The sequence below is a fragment of the Fundulus heteroclitus genome, chromosome 2 (genome assembly GCF_011125445.2).
Source record: "Fundulus heteroclitus isolate FHET01 chromosome 2, MU-UCD_Fhet_4.1, whole genome shotgun sequence".
In the NCBI taxonomy this organism is placed as follows: Eukaryota; Metazoa; Chordata; class Actinopteri; order Cyprinodontiformes; family Fundulidae; genus Fundulus; species Fundulus heteroclitus.
Genome location: NC_046362.1, coordinates 14,439,589 through 14,460,932, shown reverse-complemented (window position 1 = coordinate 14,460,932; position 21,344 = coordinate 14,439,589). Strand labels below are relative to the sequence as shown.

At 39.6% G+C, this 21,344-nt stretch overlaps 1 protein-coding gene across 4 annotated transcripts in view; it reads left to right on the top strand.

Annotated features, from left to right (window-relative positions):
* ano3 (anoctamin 3) overlaps positions 1 to 21,344 on the top strand; it is a 66,833-nt gene that overhangs the window by 6,574 nt on the left and 38,915 nt on the right. Inside the window, exon 1 of one of the 4 annotated variants that reach the window (XM_012880297.3) lies at positions 4,879 to 5,155. The exons of the other annotated variants lie outside the window; for them this stretch is intronic. Coding sequence (XP_012735751.2) covers positions 5,110 to 5,155 — 46 coding nt within the window. The 5' untranslated portion in view covers positions 4,879 to 5,109. Of the gene's footprint in view, positions 1 to 4,878; positions 5,156 to 21,344 lie in introns of those variants that run through there. 4 annotated transcript variants of the gene reach the window in all.

Here is a 21,344-nt window from a genome sequence, read left to right as displayed (position 1 = left end):
GGAGAACATTAATCAGAGAAGCAACCAAGCAGCCCACAGTAACTCTGGAGGAGCTGCAGAGATCCACAGCTCCGGTAGGACAATCTGTCAACAGGACAACTAGTAGTCATGCATGGTGAACACATCATCCCCATGGTGAAACCTTGTGATGGCTACATCATACGATGGGGCTGATTTTATTCTTTATAATAGGTGAGCAGGTCAGGGATAAATACAGGGATATACTGAGAAAAAAAAAAACATGCAAAAAGTTGTTGTCACTGGATCTCCTACCTACCAGCAGCACCACAACCCTAAACATAGAGTCAGATCCACAATGAAACGCTTTAGCTCAAAGATCAGCACCCAAATCCAACTCAGAATTTGTGGCAAAACTTCAAAACTGATGTTAATCAAAGCGCTCTAACCAATTAGACTGAGCTTGAGATGTTCTACAATCTAGATATGGATATTTGTTGAAGACAGCCCAAAAGACTTGCAGCCATAACTGAAGCGAAGAGTGAGTCTTCAAAGTATTGGCTGAAAGGCTGGAGTGCAAATACACGCCCCACTTTTCAGACCTTTATCTGTAAAAATATATGAAAAACATATGTTTTACCCTTCAGAGTTGTGAGCTACCTTGTATTGACCTATCAACTAAAAACCCAATAACATGCATTGCAATTCACAAGGTGCCGTAGTTCATAGTTGCTGTAAAGTTGCTCCTCTGCTCTAACAGCTTGGCTGGTCATTTTCATCCACAGGGTGGCAGTATATCATAACTTCCCTGTCTGTGCAGTGCTACCACCTGACCTACATCTCCAAACTTAAGAGCAATGACAAGAAATGGTACCATTTAAATAGATCTGGGCCTGCTTTGAAAAAGCTGCTGATTTATTTATCGAACGCCCCTGCGGAGCTCCCAGATGCATTTACTTGGTTGTTTGACTGATATTTCATTGGGGCCGGCCCCCTATAAACATCAGAACAGCGGGAGGTGTAGAGCCACGCTGGGCTGCAAGAAAGCAGATGGTATTTGGATCCGCGACAGATGCCAGACTTACTCCTCCGAATCCCCACACAGAAATAGACTGATGAACAAAACTAATTCCACAGATCAAACTATAAACAGTCACTGTGGCAAAAGACTGGGCCATAGTGACTACAATGCAATACAATACAACAATACAAGTATGGGTCCCTCATGGGTCTCAGATCAGGATCTGCAATTAACTGCAGCTGATTCTGAAATAAACGCAGTGACCATTCAGATCGGATGTGATAGGCATTCTGCAGGATTATGCCGTGGTTTCTTCCTTTTTCCTAAAACGTCTACTGGGTTGATAATGAAATGCAGCCAATCTACCATTTGTTATTGTCCAATATAAAGGATAGAAAGTGTCAAAAAGGGAAGTAAATTGTACCAATGACAGCAGATCCTAGATCCATAAACCAGTGAGATAAATCGTAGATTTTAGACAGGCTGGCGAAACACAATCACAGAGCTGAGCAGTAAATCACTACAACATGATGAAATGATGCCGGGTGTGTTTGTCCAGCATTTAATTGACTTGCCACAGTCTGACAATTAGCAGCCATTTGAGTCTCAATAAAAGTCGATTCAACTTTACTGTGGCCGTTTAAAGCAGAAGCCGTCCTGCTCGGCTTCTGTTTTCATGCCTGCAACACTGTTTACTGTCAAACATGGGAACCCCTGCTTCTGCAGCAGCAGTGTGTCAGCAGCTGAGCTGTGGGATTCCTGTAGCTGAAGCAGGAAGTTTCATTATTGATTGTTTGGAGTGGGGTTTTTTTCTCTTCCATTTAGCCTCACTTTACATGCCTGCGAAAAAAATAGATCCTCTTCGACAAAATTGTTCATTATTCACCCTTTTCTTTTATTTGTATGTTCTTTTTGTCATAGCTGAGTGAACACTTTGGCTGCACATTATGAACTCTGAGATTATATCTGGACAGATTATTCTGTAATCAATCAAACTCGCTTTAGATATAGTTTTTCACCTATAGGACAATTTGTTTTCTAACAGTTTCTTTGTAAATTGTTAATTAAATAAAGACACAAGCTGACCTCCCCAAACCAAGCTTCCATGTGAGTGCACCTGAAGGCAGCTGAACAACTTGTGTTGTTCTTGTTGCTTTTACACATTGAATCCAGTTCATCCATTAGAGATGTTTACTTGTGCTGCTTATGGCTGCAATAAGATTTTAAACTATATTTGCAAGAGCTGCATGGATTTTAGGGAAAATCTGGTAACAATGAAACACATGGAAGCAGTTTGGTTAGGGGACCAGGGCAAACTAAAACAGTCAGATTTTATTTTTCAAAACTCTTAAGCGATCATTTCGAGCCCGTTCATAATAGAAACCATATGACTTGGTTGGTGCACTTCCAAGAACCAACAAATGTTTCCTGCTAAAAATGATCACCAGACAAACTTATAATATTAAGTCCAGTCTTAACAGTTTTTCTCTGTGTGTATACAGTATTTAAAGCCTGTTTATTACTATCATTATTATCATCATTACTATTATTATTATTATTATTATTATTATTATTATTATTAATAATAATGAGAATGGCTGTTTGTCCTGTTTGTCTCTGTGTTGCCCTGCGATACACTGCCGACCTGTCCAAGGTGTACCCCGCCTCTCGCCCATAGTCAGCTGGAGATAGACACCAACACCCCTCGTGACCCCACAAGGGATAGACCTGTTAGAAGATGGATGTATAATAATGATAAGGAAGCAGCACACGTCATAGTGGACAAGACTGATAGCATTAACAAGACAACCATTAAAATATATAAACTGGGAGCGATTTGACAAATACATAGAAGTTTTTATTTTTACAGTGGTAATAGAAAGGAAAGTAACAACGTAATCTTTAAAACACAGGCACTGTTCAAAAGATTTCCTTGGCTGGTTTCTGAAGATAGAGCAGAGGGCTTTCAGTGAAACCAGTTCTGGCCGTGTCCGTTGCTTTCTTTCCTGTCTCAGTTCAACCATGATGTGCAGGAAAAAAAAACCTACACCAGGGGTCCACAACCTGTTGCCCTGGAGCAACATGTGGCTCTACGGGCCCGCCCTGCATGGTGCCCCTTAATAACAGAACTGAACTCTGTTTTGACATATAAGTGTTAAAATAACAGCACTTTAGCTGGAGCAATGGCAAAGGGTTCCATGATTCCAGACATAGCACAGGGGCGAAGTAAGGAAAAAATCCCTTCCTGTGTCTCTTGAAATCTACAATCATCTCCCTTGTTTTGTTCACATTCAGTATGAGATGTGTTTTTTTCCAAATCATCCCACAAAGTGGTGCACCAGCTCCGTGTACTCAGCTTCTTGCCCAGCTCTGATACACCCACTGACAGCAAAGTTATCTGAGTATTTCTTCAGATGACAGGAGTCTTGTACTGGAGGTCTGATGTGTAAAGAGTGAAACAAGATGATGAGAGTACAGTCCTCTGTGGTGCTCCTGTGCTCCTGACAACTTGGTTAGACACACAACCTTTCAGTCTCACAAACTGTGGTCTGTTTGTCAGGTAGTCTTTAATCCAGGCGGTTGTTGAGGTCTCCACTTGAGTCTTCTGCAGTTTCTGACAAAGCAAATCCGGTTGGATTTTGTTAAATCCACAGGAGCACTTGAACTCCAACACCATGTTGATAAGGAAACTGCAGGGGTCCCAATAGTAGTTTGCTCACTGAAGTGGACCACCAGGAGTCTGTCCAGGACCTTCATGTTGTCAGGGCAACATGTCTATAGTCATTAAGGACTGATGGGTGAGTTTTCTTTGGTAGCGGAACAACGCAGGAGATCTTCCACAACACTGGAACCTTCTCTTTGGTCAGACTGAAGTTGAAGCGGTGCTACAGAATCCCAGAGGGCTTCCCTGCACATTCACTAAGGTAGACACCATTCAAACCTGAAGCATTGTTCTGGTCCAGCCTCTCCAGCTTACTCTACAAAGGGAGTAGCATCTCCTGATTGGTTTGAAGACAAACATGTAGATGCAGATGGGTCAGGAGGCGAGGGGGAAGATGAAACATTTGTGTGCCAGGATGGCTCTGGGTCAAAGGAGGACGGGAAGTCTGTTCGGCTGCAGGCAGGAGACGAGGAAGCTGAACTTGATCCTGAACTGAACCTATTGAAGAACGTGTTCAGTTCATTGGCTTTGTGGGTGTGTTGGGTTTTTTGCTAATCTAAAGCAACATTAAGTAAAAATGTGTGTCCCGATAATCTAAAATGCAACAGACGTTGAAAAAAAGAAGGCAAACTGATGTATATTATCCATCCATCCTTTTAGCTGTTGGGGTCGTGAGGGGTGCTGGTGCCTATCTCCAGCATTCAACGGGCGAGAGGCGGGGTACACCCTGGACAGGTCACCAGTCTATCGCAGGGCAACACAGAGACAAACAGGACAAACAACCATTCAGGCACACAGAATTTAGAGAGACCAATTAACCTAACAGTCATGTTTTTGTACCCGGAGAGAACCCACCCATGCACAGGGAGAACACGCAAACTCCATGTAGAAAGACCCAGGGCAGGACTCGAACCCAGGACCTTCTTGCTGCAACAGTGCTACCCACTGATCCACTGTGCAGCCCATTATTATTATTATTATTATTATTATTATTATTATTATTATTATTAAGAACTCAGCTGCCTGTTTCTGTAGATGTTTGACAACAGGGCACATAGTTGACCATGACCTTGGCTTTGCGTGAAAGACGCGCTGCCCCGGTAATTTTCCCGCAGCTTATTTTCTGGAGTCAGTAAATCAGGACGCAGCAGGACGCGTCCATCCCAGGACCTCCCCTGCCGGCCGTCACCATGACAACAGCCGTGAATGGTGGCGGTCGTAGGAGAGGAGGAGGTGAGGGAGATGAGGAGGGAGGAGGAGGTGAGGGAGGGAGGCAGCGTGCGGAGCGGAGCAGAGCGGAGACAGGTGTTGCTGGTGTTTGCGCATCGTCCGTGAGATCGTTTCAGCAGGATGGGGAGCGAGCTGACACCTCCACGGGTTCCCTCCGCAGTTCTCCGTGCATTCTGCAGTTTAGCTCTTCCTAACGGGGGATTTGACTGAACACGCTGGGGACCAACTGAGAGCCGCCATGGTGCACCACTCGGGCTCAATCCAGTCGTTCAAGCAGCAGAAAGGTTGGTCGCTTCTCTCGCTGTTCATTTTGGGATATATAGTTCGTCTTTTTTCTTTTAAACTGCGGGGCGACTTTTCTCTTTCCGTGATGAACAGTTTTCGTGCTGGTGGTGTCTGTACTTGGTGAGAGTGACGCAGAGTTGGACGCTTTGCACGGTCCTTCTCCTGGGATGAAGCCTGTTTCTGCGCGTTTTGAATTATCTTCTAATTAATGCTACACTGGTGATATTTTAATGAAGTTAATACTGTCAGACTGAAGCGATCTTTAAGTCACTTTTTTACATAACGCATTATGTTGAAAATGTGATGACATAAAACTCACAATTTCTTAAAATTATTTTGTTGAGAACAATACTTTTTTTCCCCCATTGTTGAGTAGTTTAAATTGGACTTCGTTATAACTAACACCAGAGATTGAGAAGTATTTTATGCATTGATGTTTTTTGTTTGTTTGTTTGTTTGTTTTAACCTGCTAAGAGGCATGACTAGTTAACTTTGAAGGTAAAGAAGCTTTTTGTCTCCCTGAAAAGCTCAGGCAAAATATGTAATTTTAGCTCTGACGACAATTACATTATATTTTATATTTAATGTCACACTGACAAAAAAATATAAATAAAAAAAAATCAATTCCACACACATTTACACTCAGCTACTCATAAAAACGGGAGTATAAGCAGCCAGAGATCAAAATAAGCCAATTTTGCCTTGATTGGCTCTAGTCAGAGATCAGCAGGTCAAATACGGAAAATCTGAGGGTTTTTTTATTCGGGATTCGACTGGAAAACAAGAATATCCACACCTTTCCTTCGATTTATTAATTCAATAAAATTCAGTAAAAGACTTCAGATATGTGCATTTCCTGTATGACTGCTGCATACTATATTCTGAAAGGATGAGTTCAAATTAGCTGAAAGGCCTGAAGAGAAGCATACGTCCTAAGAAGTTCAACGCTTGGTTCTACAAGCATTGGAGGAACACAGATGATATACAGGCTTATTGCTAGAAATGTGGACACATAACCATGTACTCTTGGAAAACCTTTTCTGTTTTTAACATCTCTCTGAAGGATGTGATGTTGTTTCCTTTTGTCTGAGGCCTGTCCTAAAACAGTGTGGCTTAAAAATCATACAATTGAAAAAAATATATATTTTTTCTACATTTGGTTGTATAATTTGTTAAAGCTGTGGCAATAGGATGAATTTGCCCAAATGAATAAATGTTGCAACTCAGCTTAGCGGAAGAGTTGGTAATGTCCTCAGCTTTAAGGGACGGAGCTGTCAAAAACTTTGACTCTCTTTTTATAAAAATGGCCAAAAGATGTTAAAAAGCTGAAGCATTTACGGACTTTCCAATGTGTCATGATCTGCTTAAGATTTGATGGTGTTTCTAGCTGAAAGTGAGGGGTTGCAGTTAGCTTCCAAAGAGCGCACGGTGTTTGACTGAGTTACCTGCTCGCCCCGTTCATTTATACCAAAAGATCCCTTGAAAATAAAAAAAATAATAATAAAAAATTTAAATATCAAAATAACCTTGCAATAACTTTCACTAAGTTATTGCATGTTATTGCATGGTTATTTTGATATTTGAATTGTTGAAACAGAACAACAATGGAAAGTCTATGAAAAAGATAAAAGAAAAAACAGCTGCAGGAACTCGGGCTTTCTGGCATACAAACAACAACTACACACAAGCTGCGGATAATGTTGTCATTGCTTTGTCTTCTGTTAGTATCAAAACTAATACCTCTGTTTCTTTTATATATTATAGGTTGTTAGGAAAACAAAAGAATTGGTCAAAATCCGATTGTGACAGACATTCAAGACAACTGGAAATCAATGTCGGCCAGGAAATAAAAAAAAATGTCGGTGCACCTAAAAATCTTAATATTACAAAACATAAAAAACTTCTCTTCATGTACTGAAAATGATTGGAAATCTGCTGCAGTCTGTAACTAAAAACCAATCCAAACCATCTTCTTTGCAGCTTGATTACATGTTGAGCTGTATTGATTTTTTTTGTAACCATAAAATGTGGTTTCCTTTGAGAAAATTAGTCCTACTTGAATCCCTTTAGTTTCAGGCTGTCTAAAATTAGAGGATAGTTGAGAAAAGGTTTGTGTTTTTAATGATGACTCAAGCTGATAAACAGGGAGTGTTTATGTGTGCGGTCGAGGCGTTAGAAACTCTTCTGGCTTCTCATGAGAAGAAGCTGAGCTGAGCTGCTCGTGACTGAGCCTGCTGAGGGTGTTAGCTGGTCTCCTTTTGCTCACTTTTCTCAGTGCTGTTTCTGGCTTTGTTTTAAAATCAAACTCTCTGTGACCTGTATGCGCATAGATCCACACACGGTGTGCTTTACTTTGATTTCATTTAACAACCCAGCGCCTCGTTTTATCTAGATTATAAAATAACCTCGTTAAATGTGCTTTTCTTAAAGGAACATTCTTCCTCGTCTTATTGACATTCCAGATAATATCCCATTTTATCTATTTTATAGCTCAGACTAAGTCTCTTCCTGTCTTCACTCCAGCCAACTGGAAACATGTTGCAGCAGATGAGATCAGATTAATGTGAAAGTCTTACTAAAGGCCAGAGGGGATGCTCAATAATTTCATAATTGCTAAGTGCACTGTTAAAGGGAAAGAGAAAGGGATGGACTTTGGCAACATAAATCCTCTTAAAACAAAATTCAAAGTTGATTCTGCATTTTCTTTAGCCCAGTCAGGGACAATGCATATATATATTTGTTATATTTAGGGATATATTTGAAATATGTGTTTGATGTGAAAAGTTTTGATAAATTAGGAAAAGCTGTAAATTGATCTTACAGTCATCTATAATACATTTCAGTATAAAGAGGGAGGCAAATCACCTCTTCGGGTGATCCCTGAACTGTAAAAAAAAAACATGCAAGTTTGTTATTTTTGTCCTTGCTATTTTTTTTTATATTGTTCAGTTCAATCAGGTATATTGGTTTTACTAATGCTAAATGTCAGACTTATTTTATTAAAGTTATAGCACTTGTTTAAAGTAGCATTTTATTACTGCCAGACTATAGCTAGCTAAGTGCAATCACTTAGCTTGCCACAAACTCTAAACTCTGATTCCTTTAAAACTGTGAACGCACAATACTGGAGCGTGGCTTAAAGGAGCAATAAGTAAAAACTAAATGTTTCAAGTTGGAAAAAAAGTGTTTCAAATCAGAAAAACGCACAAAACACACTGCACCGAAGTAGTTCTGCACCATACCTGTAATTTTGAGAGGAGAAAAACTTCATAGAGACATTGTTAATGGAGAAGACCAAATGTTTATAGGGAATGTTACTTCCATCCCGGGTGACAAATTAAAATGATTTTGGTTAATTTCACAGTTAATTTCTAACTTGTTGCTCCTTTAAGCAACACTCTTCAGTGTAGGAGTTGTTACTGTGGGAAGAACAATCAAAGTTATCTGTTTTCAGTAACAGCGAGGTGTCGCAAGAATGAACTCAGAGGAAGCAAAGACACATAAGAAGCTATAAAATAAAAAAAAAATTATGGAAGCGTATTGGTTATTCAATGAACACTTTGCAATTCATTGTGCTTCACACTAAAATTTAATTTCTACAAAACAGCTAGATTGGGTGAACATTTCTTTCCTTACCCAATTCGTACTTTGCAGTCTTGGTTGTTTTGTTCCTGATATTTTTGCGTCATTTCGTATGTGCTTTGGACGTGTTTCATTGAACTGGCCCAGAAGTGAATCGGCCCACAGCTGCCCTTAGTATTAAGAAAGTCAAATGTAATACAGCAAAGTAGCGGTGCTCAATCCTTTTGCCGTGTCATGGAACATGCTGGGTTAGGAAATTATGTCACTCTTAGGACAATTTTGAGTTAAAAGCATATGGGATGATTTTTCCAGAAATAAAGGTCACTTTTTGAATAACTGCGCATTCACAAGACCATCCTACCTGCTCTTTGGCTTCTCAGGGGGATGGCGTGAAAGAATCTCCCAAATTCGTAGATCTTGAAAGTCACACGGACTCAGAAAAAAAGATTAAAAAGCTATACAAGCTACCTGAGTTTTTTGTTACATCAGTGAAAAAAGTTAGGGTGCCACTCACCCACGCGGAAATACGTCAAGTTTACCTCGGGCGCACATGCGCACTTGTGTCACTTTGCCACATTCGGAATAACTTGAGTCTGACAAGCGTTTATCAGATTATCAATCGGCATGTAAAGCAGCTAATCACTGCTTTTGATTCTGCTCGTGCAATTTAGTTTCTAAGGCACTTTTAAGACTTTTAAGCGTATTTCTTCAGCAACCAAAAAGAAACATAGAATAGAAATAATCTTTATTATTCCTCAGAGGGGAGCTCTACGGAAGCATGCAGATACAAAGAAAATGTCTTTATTTATATATATATATGAAAAAGAATAGTAGACTGATGTAAGGGCAAATTTGCAACATAAGAACATAATACTGTATACTGTAATTATTAGTTGTTAAACCTAAAATAATTAAAAGTCAAAGAAGTGTACAAATGACATCAAGAAATGTGCAAAACATCTATGTATATTTATGCATGAAAACACAGACTAGCCGTCCATCCATCGTCTATAATTATCCGTGCTGGTGCCTTTCTTCAGCAGTCATTGGGCAAAAAGTGGGATCCAGTCTACCACAGACCAGCAGACTACACGAATGAAGAAGACTGTGCAAAGTAAAATCTGCTCTGCAGCTAAATATGGATGGGAAGACAAGGAGGATGAAGAGCAAAATATGTATAAAGACGAAAACTCAAGACTAGGACAAGGCTTTTGTTTTTTTCTTAAATAAGTGTCTTTGTGAGATTGCTACATTTAATTTTTATTATTACATTAAAAAGAAAAAAATACTTGTTTTTACTAAATACCATTAGAGATTGGTCCATTATGACATGAAAAAGTGAGTTATTATTGTTGCAGGTTAATTTTCCAATCCAGGAGAGTCATTATTTCTCTCATTAATGAGCTCCAGAGATTTTAAAATAATATCTATACCTGTTGACTTATCTGGAATTTCTGATCTAACTATTATTTCTAACCACACAGAGAATGCGTACTTTAGATATGTTTAAAATTACAAGCCTTCTTTAACTAATAGTGTTTCACAACTGGGCTTTTTTTTTTTTTTTTTTTTTTTTTTTGCAAATCAAAATTTGGTCATAGCCAGGCCGCCTTTGTTCCTGATATAAACTAAGACGGACTGCTCAGTGGAGGATGGCTCAAAATAAATACTTTGAACTCTGTTAATTACATTTATGGAGAATCTGACTCAGCTGGAATCAGTATCAACAGGTCAATGCACTGCACAAATCAAACATCAGAAATCTTCCTCAGAGCTCTTAATCTTCATGGAGCTTAACTGCTTGATTTAGGTCTAGACATTCACCCTGCAACACAGAATCTAAAGTGAGAGGACAAAGGGATTGCTAAGGACTGCTTTTGGCTTCCTGTGTTTGTCTCTGGTAATTGTCTGCTTTTGGAAAGCATCCTCACAGAGTAATACGGTGCTGCCATCCTTATGATTGTACCAAATGAATGGTTGAAACGGAATGAAGCTCAGCACCTGGATTCTTGTGTTCAATGCTGTTGGAAACTTTGCCCTTATGGTTCAAGAAGATTAGGCTCCATGCGGCTTCTGGGGCTTTATTTCACGTGATATGTGGTGTTCTTAAGCCAGAAGTTGTTTATCTGGGTTATTTGTGGAGTGCTGCAATGATAACCGTTATTCTCCAGCGCGTGATTATTTAGTTTGACCGGGTTAGCCCGAGAAAGTCTGTTGGATATATAGCCAGTTTCATCTGTGTTACATGAGCCAGATTGCTGTACCTTTGGTTGTTGCAGATAGCTTGCTGCCTTCTTCTCTGCTTTTACCCAATCCTATTCTCAAAGGTTTAAAAAGAAATCCTCTGAATTTTATGTCATGTCATAATTTCCCCCTGCATTCACGAGCAGCTGTTAAGATTTGGTACGGACAAACATTTGCCTTCTTAGATATGTCAAGCATAATACGTTTATGTTCATCTGCAACAAGACTGATCACAAACAGGTAAAGCAGTAGAGTCTGAAATGCTCTGGATGATGCTCTTGTAACAGAATGGACAGGATTACTCCAGATAACCAAAGTACTTTGAACAACACAAGATACCTATTTTGCCATTTTCCCCTTTGGGACTGATTCACAGGGAGTCTAAAAAATCTACAAACAGCGAAAATGTATTAATTTATTTTAGACCTTCTTTTTCTGTGCTGCCACAGTTTTTTTTTATGTATAAAAAATGTGTTTCTGGATATCATAATATATTGCTGAGGCTGTCCTGGTGTGAAAACGCAGTTTTCTACAGTAAATGTTTGTGCCGAGTGTTTGTGTGTTTAAACCTTTGCACAGTCTAAGTCAGACCACCTGGACTCTTACGCAATCAGGCAGATGTTTTTATAGATACAGACATTAAATTCATGACATATTATAGAGAGCATAGACGCTAAATATCAGCTCAATTCACCAAGATATTGCTGATATTTATCTGGTTACTAGTTGTAGTGTGTCGAAGATGAAATGAGGATGTTGTTTTAAAGGTTTCTGTAATTGAAAATAATTATTCCTCCAGAAACAAGAGTATTAAAAAAAAGACCCAACAATGAAGCTCCTTTTTCCAATGTGTGTGTTCAGCTGTCAGCTTTTACACTTTCACAGCTCTTAAAGAATCTGTGATTGTTTTGTTGCTTGGTTATAAGAAAAAAACAGGCTCAGGCTTCATTGGACTGAACAGATTTGAGCTGAACTTTGTGGTTTATATAGTTTGTGTAGGGCTCAGATTGAGTCCGGACACCACGAGGGCTTTGTTAATCATCCGTCGCCATGAGGGGCATCGGGAGGTACTATTACAGTAAAGGAGGGAGGGAAATGCAGATGGGAAGGGTCATGAAGATGTTTAATCTCCTCCAGTGATGCAACCTGGTGCTTTGTGCCAGGATTGCATAATCTGATCCTAAATCCTGGGTAAAACGTGCCATCTGTTCTGAGGTGTGTTTACGGCCAGGCTGTCTGGTGACTGTGAGCCAAGAACAGCGGTGTGTTTGGGATTATGAGCTATTTCTAGCTCCTCATTGAAGTCACTTTTCTGTTGATTGAAGGGCCTAATTGCAGCCACAGTGACTGACTACAGTTGAAAGCCAAACATGTGTCTTGTCCTGCAGTGAAGTTGTGTTCCTCACCTTAAATGGTTTCTGCAAATGTTGCAAGTCGAACTCACAAGATCTGGTCTATCAACAACTTTCATGCCACTCATTGGGGACAACACAACGATATACATAGAGGTGCATCTTAGTATATTTCAGTCTCTGTCTGAAACTTTTATTTTATTTTATTAATCCAGTTCAAAAAGTGAAACTTACATGCTATATATTAATTTAACACAGTGATATTATATTTCAAGCATTGATTTTGATCATTTTGGTTATGGTTTGCAGCTAAAGAATATTTAAAAAATTGTGTTTCTCACAAATTTGAATACAAATCATAAATGATTTGAGTCCAGAAACGTTGGTCGGTTTGCTTTAATGGCGACTATTAAAGCAAACTGACCAATGTTCAGCTTGCCAGCATCGTTTGCTCTGCTGCCTCTCATCTTCCTCCTGACAACCCTCCGCAGACTTTCTTTGAGGTTGAAGTCAAGCCCGTATGCTGGCTGGTGAAGCATCGAAGTAGGCAGTGGTACTTATGGATGGCTCGGCGGGTGCCAAATCCTGCTGGAAAATAAATTTAGGATCTCCATTACATTTCTCAGCTGCCTGTGCTGAATCTGGACTTGATAAAAAAAAAAACAGTGGACCAACGCTAGTAGATGACTGGGCTCATCAAATCATCACTGACTGTGGAAGATTCACACCGGACCTCAAGCCACTTGGATCCCCTGTGTTCCTGTTCTCCCTCCAGACTCTGGGGCTTTGATTTCCTAATGAAAACACAAGAGAACGTTGGACCAGTGAGCAACAGTCCAGCCTATTTTCTCCATATCCCAGGTAAGATGCTTCTAATGTTGTGTCTGGTTCTGGTGTGGGTTAACGTGAGGAATATAGCGGTTGCAGCCCTCTTTTCTGGACACGCCTGTGAGTTGTTGCTCTTGAAGCTCTGGATTCAGATGCGGTCCATATCTTGTGAATCTCTCCCAAGCTCTTGAAAGAGCCTTGCTTTGCAATCCTCACAAGGCTGCAAATATCCATGTAGCTGGTGCACTTCTTTCTACCAATCTTCTTTCCTTCCACTCAACTTTTTTATTATAATGCTTTGCCAGCTTTGTTAGAAATGTCCATTTGTTACCCTGCTTATAGTTGTGTTAGGGACTTTCGGCTGGAAAACTGTAAATTATGTAGTCTTCCCCCTTATTGCGGAGGACATAACAGAAAATGTTCCGTATTCAAAATATCAGATTAGGGGGAAAACAATCTTTTGTTTATTTCACTTTATTGTGAATTATTTAAGTTTTGTTGTTAAATGAGATGGTTTGTGAAAGTAAATGCTACAGTTTATTTTCACCGGATTTCTTTTAAAATTGCCTTGAGGAATTTAATCGCTATAAATGATCAGATTTTTTGAGAAATCTGGTTCTGTTTATGCTCGCAGCCTCTCGCTGGGGTTCAGCTCAGGACACAACAGGCTTTTCTTGGTTATAAATAGAAAATCTAATAATCCTTCCTTCCCCACACAAAATCCAACTTTAATATTGAATGAATTATAGTGAATCATAAACCAACTCACAGTCATTAGTACTGCAGCAAAAATGTGTTGTCCCCCCCGCCACCCTCACAAAGAAGTACATCTTTCAATATGCAATAATTATTCCCATTAATTACACTGGATTGCTTGTTAGATTGGGCGGGATGAGCATAATCATGACAGGATCTTATTTTTTTATTTTTAAAATGGATTTAGATTTTGCCTCTGATTATAAATGTTCATTTGTTGCTGGTGCAACTTGAGCACTAATGGCATAACAAAAGGCAGAAGTTGAGTATTCAGGGGATGATAAATGCCGGTCTTGGCACCTGATGTGAACCGAGCTCTTTGATGTGCTGCCAGGTGGAGGATAAAACACCCTCCGACTGCTTGCACAGTGTTTCTGTAGGAGAGGCAGCTGGCCTAATAATGAAACTGGAAAGGGAGCGATGCAGAATGACAATCAAGATTTTCATCACCCTGTTCCTGTAAATCAAAATTGTCAGGCCTAATGCTGCGGCTTTTCGTAAAAGACACTGACAAAGCACGTTTGGGTTCTACGGCTTGCTCAGCTCTTAGCGTAATGATAAGCGTCTTTGGAAACTTAAAATTTAAAGAAACATAAAAAAAGGCAGATTCTCTGTAAACCTAAGGGAGGGTAATGTGTCAAAATCCCAGTAGATCAGCAGTTTCTGAAATACTCAAAGTAGCACGTCTGTCCAAAGAAGCAACGTAGTCACTTAAGTCCCCTTCATTCTTCGTTCTGATGCTCAGTTTGTACTCCAGCAAGTCGTCTTCAACCACATCTAGATGTAATGAAGTGACTCAGCGCCATGCAACTGGCTGATTGGCTACTGAACAGGTGTACCTAACAAAGTGACCTTCATATATCTTGTAGCTCCCAGCATCATTGGAGTCACGCATTCATTTATTTTGTCTTCCTCCATTATCTGGCTCAGGGTCGCAGGGAGGCTGGAGCCCATCCCAGCTGTCGCCGACTGGGAGCCCGGGAACAACTCGTACACATCACCATCCATCACGGGACTCCTTTCACTTAATGTAACGCTTGACATACAGCCACACAGGTTTCCAGAGTGAAGTGTTCTGCATCTATCTGTTCAGGTTAAAGCAAACCTGTGCAAAGGTCTGCAAAAAAAAAAAAAAAAATTACAGATTGGGTCAGCTGCAAACAGAACTAGATCTGGCATTTACAGAAGAGAATACCGCCAACCTGGGATCACACGTCATCCTGCACCACCTCAACCACCCAGGGATGTACACCAGGATCCTGTTTGCTGACTTCAGCTCAGACTGCAACACCATCAACCCCAGACATCTTCTGCCAGAGGCTCAGACAGCTCACAGCACCGGCCTCCCTCTGTCAGTGGATCACCAGCTTCCTGCAGGCAGCAGCAGGCGAGGCTGGGGAGCATCTTTTTCCTCCCTCTCCATGGGATGTGTTCACTCCCAACTTCTCCTTTCCCTGTACAAATAACTGAACTTCATAGCTGCATTCAGACATGCCTGTCTGGGAGAAGTGTGCGGATGACACCACTGGCATTGATCTGATCCAGGATAGTGTGGATACAGACGGGTGTGGAATTGGCTGGTCCACTGATGCGGTCAGAACCACCTGGAACTTAAACCGCTGGAGAGTGTGGCGATGACGGTGGACGTCTGGAGAACTCCCATCACACTGCCTCTACTCATCCTCTGTTTGCTGTAGATCACTTCTGGTTCCAAGGAACCAACATTTCTCCAGACCTCAGATGGTCCTCACACATAGACGCTGTTCTGTAGACGGCCCGGCAGAGTCTTAACGTCCTGCAGAAACTCTTCATCTTCTGCAGTGCCATTACTCAGTCTGTCCTGTGTTTTTCCATCAATATGTTGTTTGGCTCATCCACAAAACAGGACAGGTCCTGACAGTTTAGAGAGCGGATCATCAGGGCTGACCTTCCCTCCATCCAGGACTTGTACAGGTCTAGGGTCAGAAAAAGGGCAGCTGACATCTCCACAGAACCCACACATCCTGGAAACAAACTGTTTAAATTTTCACCTCCAGGTCAGCGCTACCGGGCGTTCATTGAAAGAGGCAGCTTCTTCCCCCAGGCTGTTTCTCTGCTGAACACTAAACAGAGTACCCAGATCGATACCATGCTTATTTTCCATCTAAATATTCAGATTTAAAAGAAAAATATTTCTATTTACCGTTTTTATATATATATTGTACTTAAAATGTCTCAATTGAGAGCAAAGTAGAAAATCTAATTCTTTGTTATATGAAGAAAACTGACCATTAAAAATTGTTCTGGTTAAACCCCTTTAGGTTTCACTAACCTAAGAGAAGAATTGACTCTTCTGACTTCTCATTGAATAATAGTGCCAAAACAGTTTTTCAAAGCAACATAAACGGAATAAACAACAACTCAGATGCAAAAATCTGTATAAAAAGATGAAAAAATTTAAATAAAATAGGCTTTAAAAGGCCTAACTTTTCACTGAGCTAACCCACAGATAAACATATTACAAGTTCTAGATGGGACCTTTGTGTGGCTTTAAAACTCAGACTGGTTTTGGGCATCGAACAAAGTACTTAAACTCATAATCTCTAAATCTTGACAAAAAGAATAAAAAATCAGAAGTGTGAAGTGTAGCATTAATCATTCCTGATTTAACAACTCTCGAAGTATTACCCGTTTTAAAGTAGGGTTAATTTAACTTGCTAAATAAGTTACTAAATGAAACTTTACCAAACTGCCAACCTCAGCATTGTGTTGTTTCATGATTCAGAGCTCATAGAAATAAACAGGAACAAGTCATTTTTTCATTTTCTCTCCAGTGTTTGGAAAGTCTGAAAACTGATTGTGGAAAAGTCTGGAGTTTTGAAACAGAAAGAGTTTGGGAACTCTAAATGTTTGTTTTACCCATCTACATTATACAGAAACTATTTACAAAAGTCTCTTGAAACATCATCAAGCAATCATTCACAAATCTAATATTTTCACTTCAACGCCTTCATAGCTGCATTCAGACATGCCTGTAAAACATATGTTTTACAGCAATAATCATATCAATAACAACTTTTTCAGCTTTTTAAAGTAAAAACAAATGACCCCTTTCTAACAACATAACAGCATATCTGTTTAAAGTTGTATAATTACACTGGAACCGTCTTTTTAGATCTGCTTCTTTTGGGGGGTGAGACCTAATTTTTCTTCTTTTACTAAACTGGAAATCCTCTGAAATGTTCTGGATGAGGAATGAAGTATTACATCTTGAGTGAAGAAAAAAATACATCTGCCAGTTACGTTTGAAATTGTGTCTCTCAAAGTCCTGCCAGTGGAACAAAGATGAATAATTGAAAGTTTTGGGTGAGAAAACGTACGGGGCATGATGGGAAACAACCCAGTGACCTGAATTCGTTCTGTGCAACTTCTTTGCCTTGATGCTTTTGAGTTCTCACAGTTACAGTGGGAAAAAACAGCATTTTGGATAGTTTTAGCATAGTTTCACAAAACTGCTCTGCTGCTTGCAGTATTTTGAAAGCTTATAACTGATCATAAAAAAAAAAAGTGAATGCTTGTTCCTCCACCAGGTTTAGAGTGGGCAGAGAAGAACAAAAGAACCATCAGGGATGAAACAGAAACATCAGATCAAAACACAAATGTTCAAAAGACTGATGAACTGACTCTATTGCTATTTATACATTTGTTATGAAATCTAAATGCAGGCAGGAGTGTCACATACTCTAGTGAAGAAATCATTTATAATTTACAAAATAAGAAAAACAAAATCCATTTGATCTAATCATCACAGCCGGGAAATAAATCACAACCTTCCCTGAAGCTCTTGCGACTCCTCTTAAAGGATGCATGGAGGGTTTATGAGCACCAGCCGAGCTAAAGCTGCTGCATTGCTGTTTCACATTTAGCCAATTATGATGATGTATCTAAAACCAACTTTTACTTAGGTCTGAACATAAAGACATGAAGCATAGGCTTACTTAACCTCTTTCTTTTCACAACTCCGCTGGATGTTGCTGACTTACTTTTACCAACCGATTCACAGTACGAACCAGATCTACTGGCATTGTATTTCACAGGTAAAACATAACATATACTTATGATTGAATTTATTCATTATAAAGTTGTATATATGTCTGCGGAGGATCCGCTGCCTCTCCTTTTTTACTCATTGTGAGCATGCTACTATATCATACTACTGGCTATATGGTCTTGTTATGGTAATTATACAAAAAAGTGCTTTGTTTACTAACAAATAGAGCAAAAGCAAAGTGCAAAACACAAAAATGTAATTTAGTAAGCCAACAGGGTGCAATAATTTTATTGGAAAGCCATAGTGAGCTACTGGCGTGGAAATTCATAAAGTCATAGTGGGTAACTAGGCCCCCGTTAGTAAATGTGCTCCTTTTGATGTGCCGCCATTTTGCGGGGGGCTTTTTTGTAGTCAGTATAGAGTAAGTTACTTTAGCTGGCTCATTTTTCCTCATTCTTACTGATTATCTGACCATTTGGGGATGAAGGTTTAAAGCTAAATACACAGTTAGTGAATGCCCCATATGGTGATATAGGTATTAGCAGAATTATTCAGAACGTCACTCAGACTGTGCTGCCACTGGAGTCAAGCATCCGGTGACTCAATAAACCTTTTCTATTTAAAATCTGTCTGAACAATGTTTAAATTGCCTACATGCCTGCACTAAAATTTGAATAATTTTGGTGTAGGGTTTTGTTGGATAGTTGAATGTGGTTTTAGACGTTTATTAATGTAGATATTTTTTAGTTGAGAATTCATGCGTTCCTCTCATCATTTTGTTCAAATTACTGTAAATCTGGATGATTTTGTTTTGAACAGATACCAGTTCAGCTCCTCGTGTGAGTTAGAGACATCCCGTGAGCCCAGCTGCATCTTTGTGATGCAGATCAACAGTAGAGTCAGTGGACTTTCCTTGTGCAAATGTAAAGCACAGTTTAATATATTTTCTATCCTCATGTCCTACACTTTTAACAGCGACTCCCACATGAATTGCTGTTCATATATGCAGGCCATGCGCACACAGAGGATTACTGTTCCCAGTAGAAACTCGTTTCAGCCACAGCACTGACAGATTAAACCCAGGACTAATGAGCCCTTTAATGTGGACTTGCACATTGCACCATCAAAAGGTTGCTGCTCTGATAGAAGAGTTCATAGAGCTCGAACGAAGAAACGAGGCTTTGGAAACAGAGCTTTGATTATCTCGTAACTGGTATCATACAACATCCACTAATCCTGGGAGATGCAACAAGACCAGCACCATCCTCTTTCTTGGCTCTGTTTTGAACTTTGAAAGTCCGTCGGGACCGTCAAACGGCACCCCCTACGGTCCCATTAGCTCGCTCAATTCTGATGTGTCACCTCAGACATGTCGGGCTTCGCCTGCGTCTGCTGGGATTATCTGAACCCTTAAAGGTGCATCTTTTATGACTTCCACTCAAGAGCCACTCTTTACCTGTAAGCATCATGGAGATGAAGTGGACTTCTGGAATACATATTCTCTTCAGGGCAATCCACAGGGAGCAGGAAATGACTGCTCTTCAGGCCCGCGGCCACATCTGCTGAGTTTACTGCTCTCTGTCATTGGTGATTGAATATGTAGTACAATGATCCTTGGATACAAGGCAAATTTCTCACAAAGGAGGCCAATAAAGATACTTTGACTTGGTTATTTACTGTTTTGTTATTAAGTGTCACACTTTTCAGCTGAAATAAAGAGCCGCGTTCGCAGCATCCAAAAATCCACTTTTTATAACGTTCCTGCTTGTGTTCAGTAATTAGTACTTTACATTTCCTGGTTGTTATTATAATAACGGTGGCTCAGTATTAAAATATTCGAGCTAATGAAATGTCCTAAAATCAACAATGAGTCCGACGATGCACTACACAGAGCAGACATACATTTATAACAGGAGTCACCAACAATATCTGTTTAAGGCGTGCATTTTTTTTATTCATTCAGAGCAAGAGCCATTCTTTGATTAGCTGTTTCTTTTTTAACCACTTTGATTAATTTATTTAAACTTCTGTCGTCAAACACATAACAATTATTATGCTTTGTTTTAATTCAAAAACGCTGATCTATGTCATGAATCATATTAGACTGAACACTGACACTGTATAGTCAACAGCTTAAAAATAGGGAACACAAACATTGAAAATTGCAATTTATTAGTCCTGCCTAGCTTTAACCTCATGTTGCGTATCAGTATTTTGACTCGGTCTGTTGCTGCCCGACCTGTTCTCTATGTGCCATACTACGTGCTGTCAGTCTTGCTGCATATTGTTTGGAAGGCTAGTCATCACAGTTCAGGTAGTCGCATCGTTGTAGTTTTACTGCAGCTGTCTGATGGACGTTGCTGTTGTGTCACCTAGGTTTTGTGTTTACTGCAGTGATGATTGTTTTTGCATGCTGTACATACATGCAATAGAAATTTACAGCTGCCTGCCCTGAATGCAGCTGAATGAAAAAGAAGTTGGGTTTGAATATTAGTTTGAGGCACAATTCTTTTAGCTATTTTCACTGTGGCTTTGTGATTTACATGAAACATAACACATGAAACATTATTTCTAACAACAGCAACAAAAAGTTTGTGTTAAAAACATAATGTTAAAAAATTAAATAAAGTCAGAGTTTCAGTTTGATGATCTAATGCGAAGATTTTATGTATTTTGTTTACTTCTAACAAGTTGTAATTCTGCTTCTGCATCTGGGTGTTACTGATTTATTTATTACTGCATCAAATTGGGTGTGTCTCTTTATGTGAAGCATCTAAAAAGGAAGTACCTTTTTTAAATCAGTCCTGATCCATCTCATCCATGTCAATGTCAATTTCTTGCCATGTTTAATTTTATAGTTTGGCTTAGCTGGAGATCAAACTGTGGAAAATGCTGCATGGGTTATGATCTAACCCTATTTTGTATTTGTTTTCTGTGACTATTTGAATAAAGGAAAAAAAAAAAAAAAAGTACGCTAGTATCTGGTTGGGGCACAGAAAATTAAATTTTCTGATGTCACAGTCTCATTTTTGTCCTCCATACCAAACAATCTCCTGGCCGCCTGTGACCGAGTCACAAGGAGACACTGTGTTTTGGGGTTTAATGAATCTTCATGAGTGCAGACAGATCGTCTGCACTGTGCAACTAGACAATAATCCTATTAAAAGGTCATTGCCACAAGTAGTCCTTAATTAAGTTAATTTCCTAGCAGTGGTAGATGGGAATTATGGGTTATTGCTAAATTGCAGTGCACATGCCATTGGGTTTTTCTACATGTTCAAAACATTTGTGGCAGCGTAGGAGATTAAATTGTTAATGCTACAACATCACAAGTGAAGAAATCTGCTGCTGGATCGTTATTTACCTAAAGCTGCATATGTTTAACAATGAAACGCA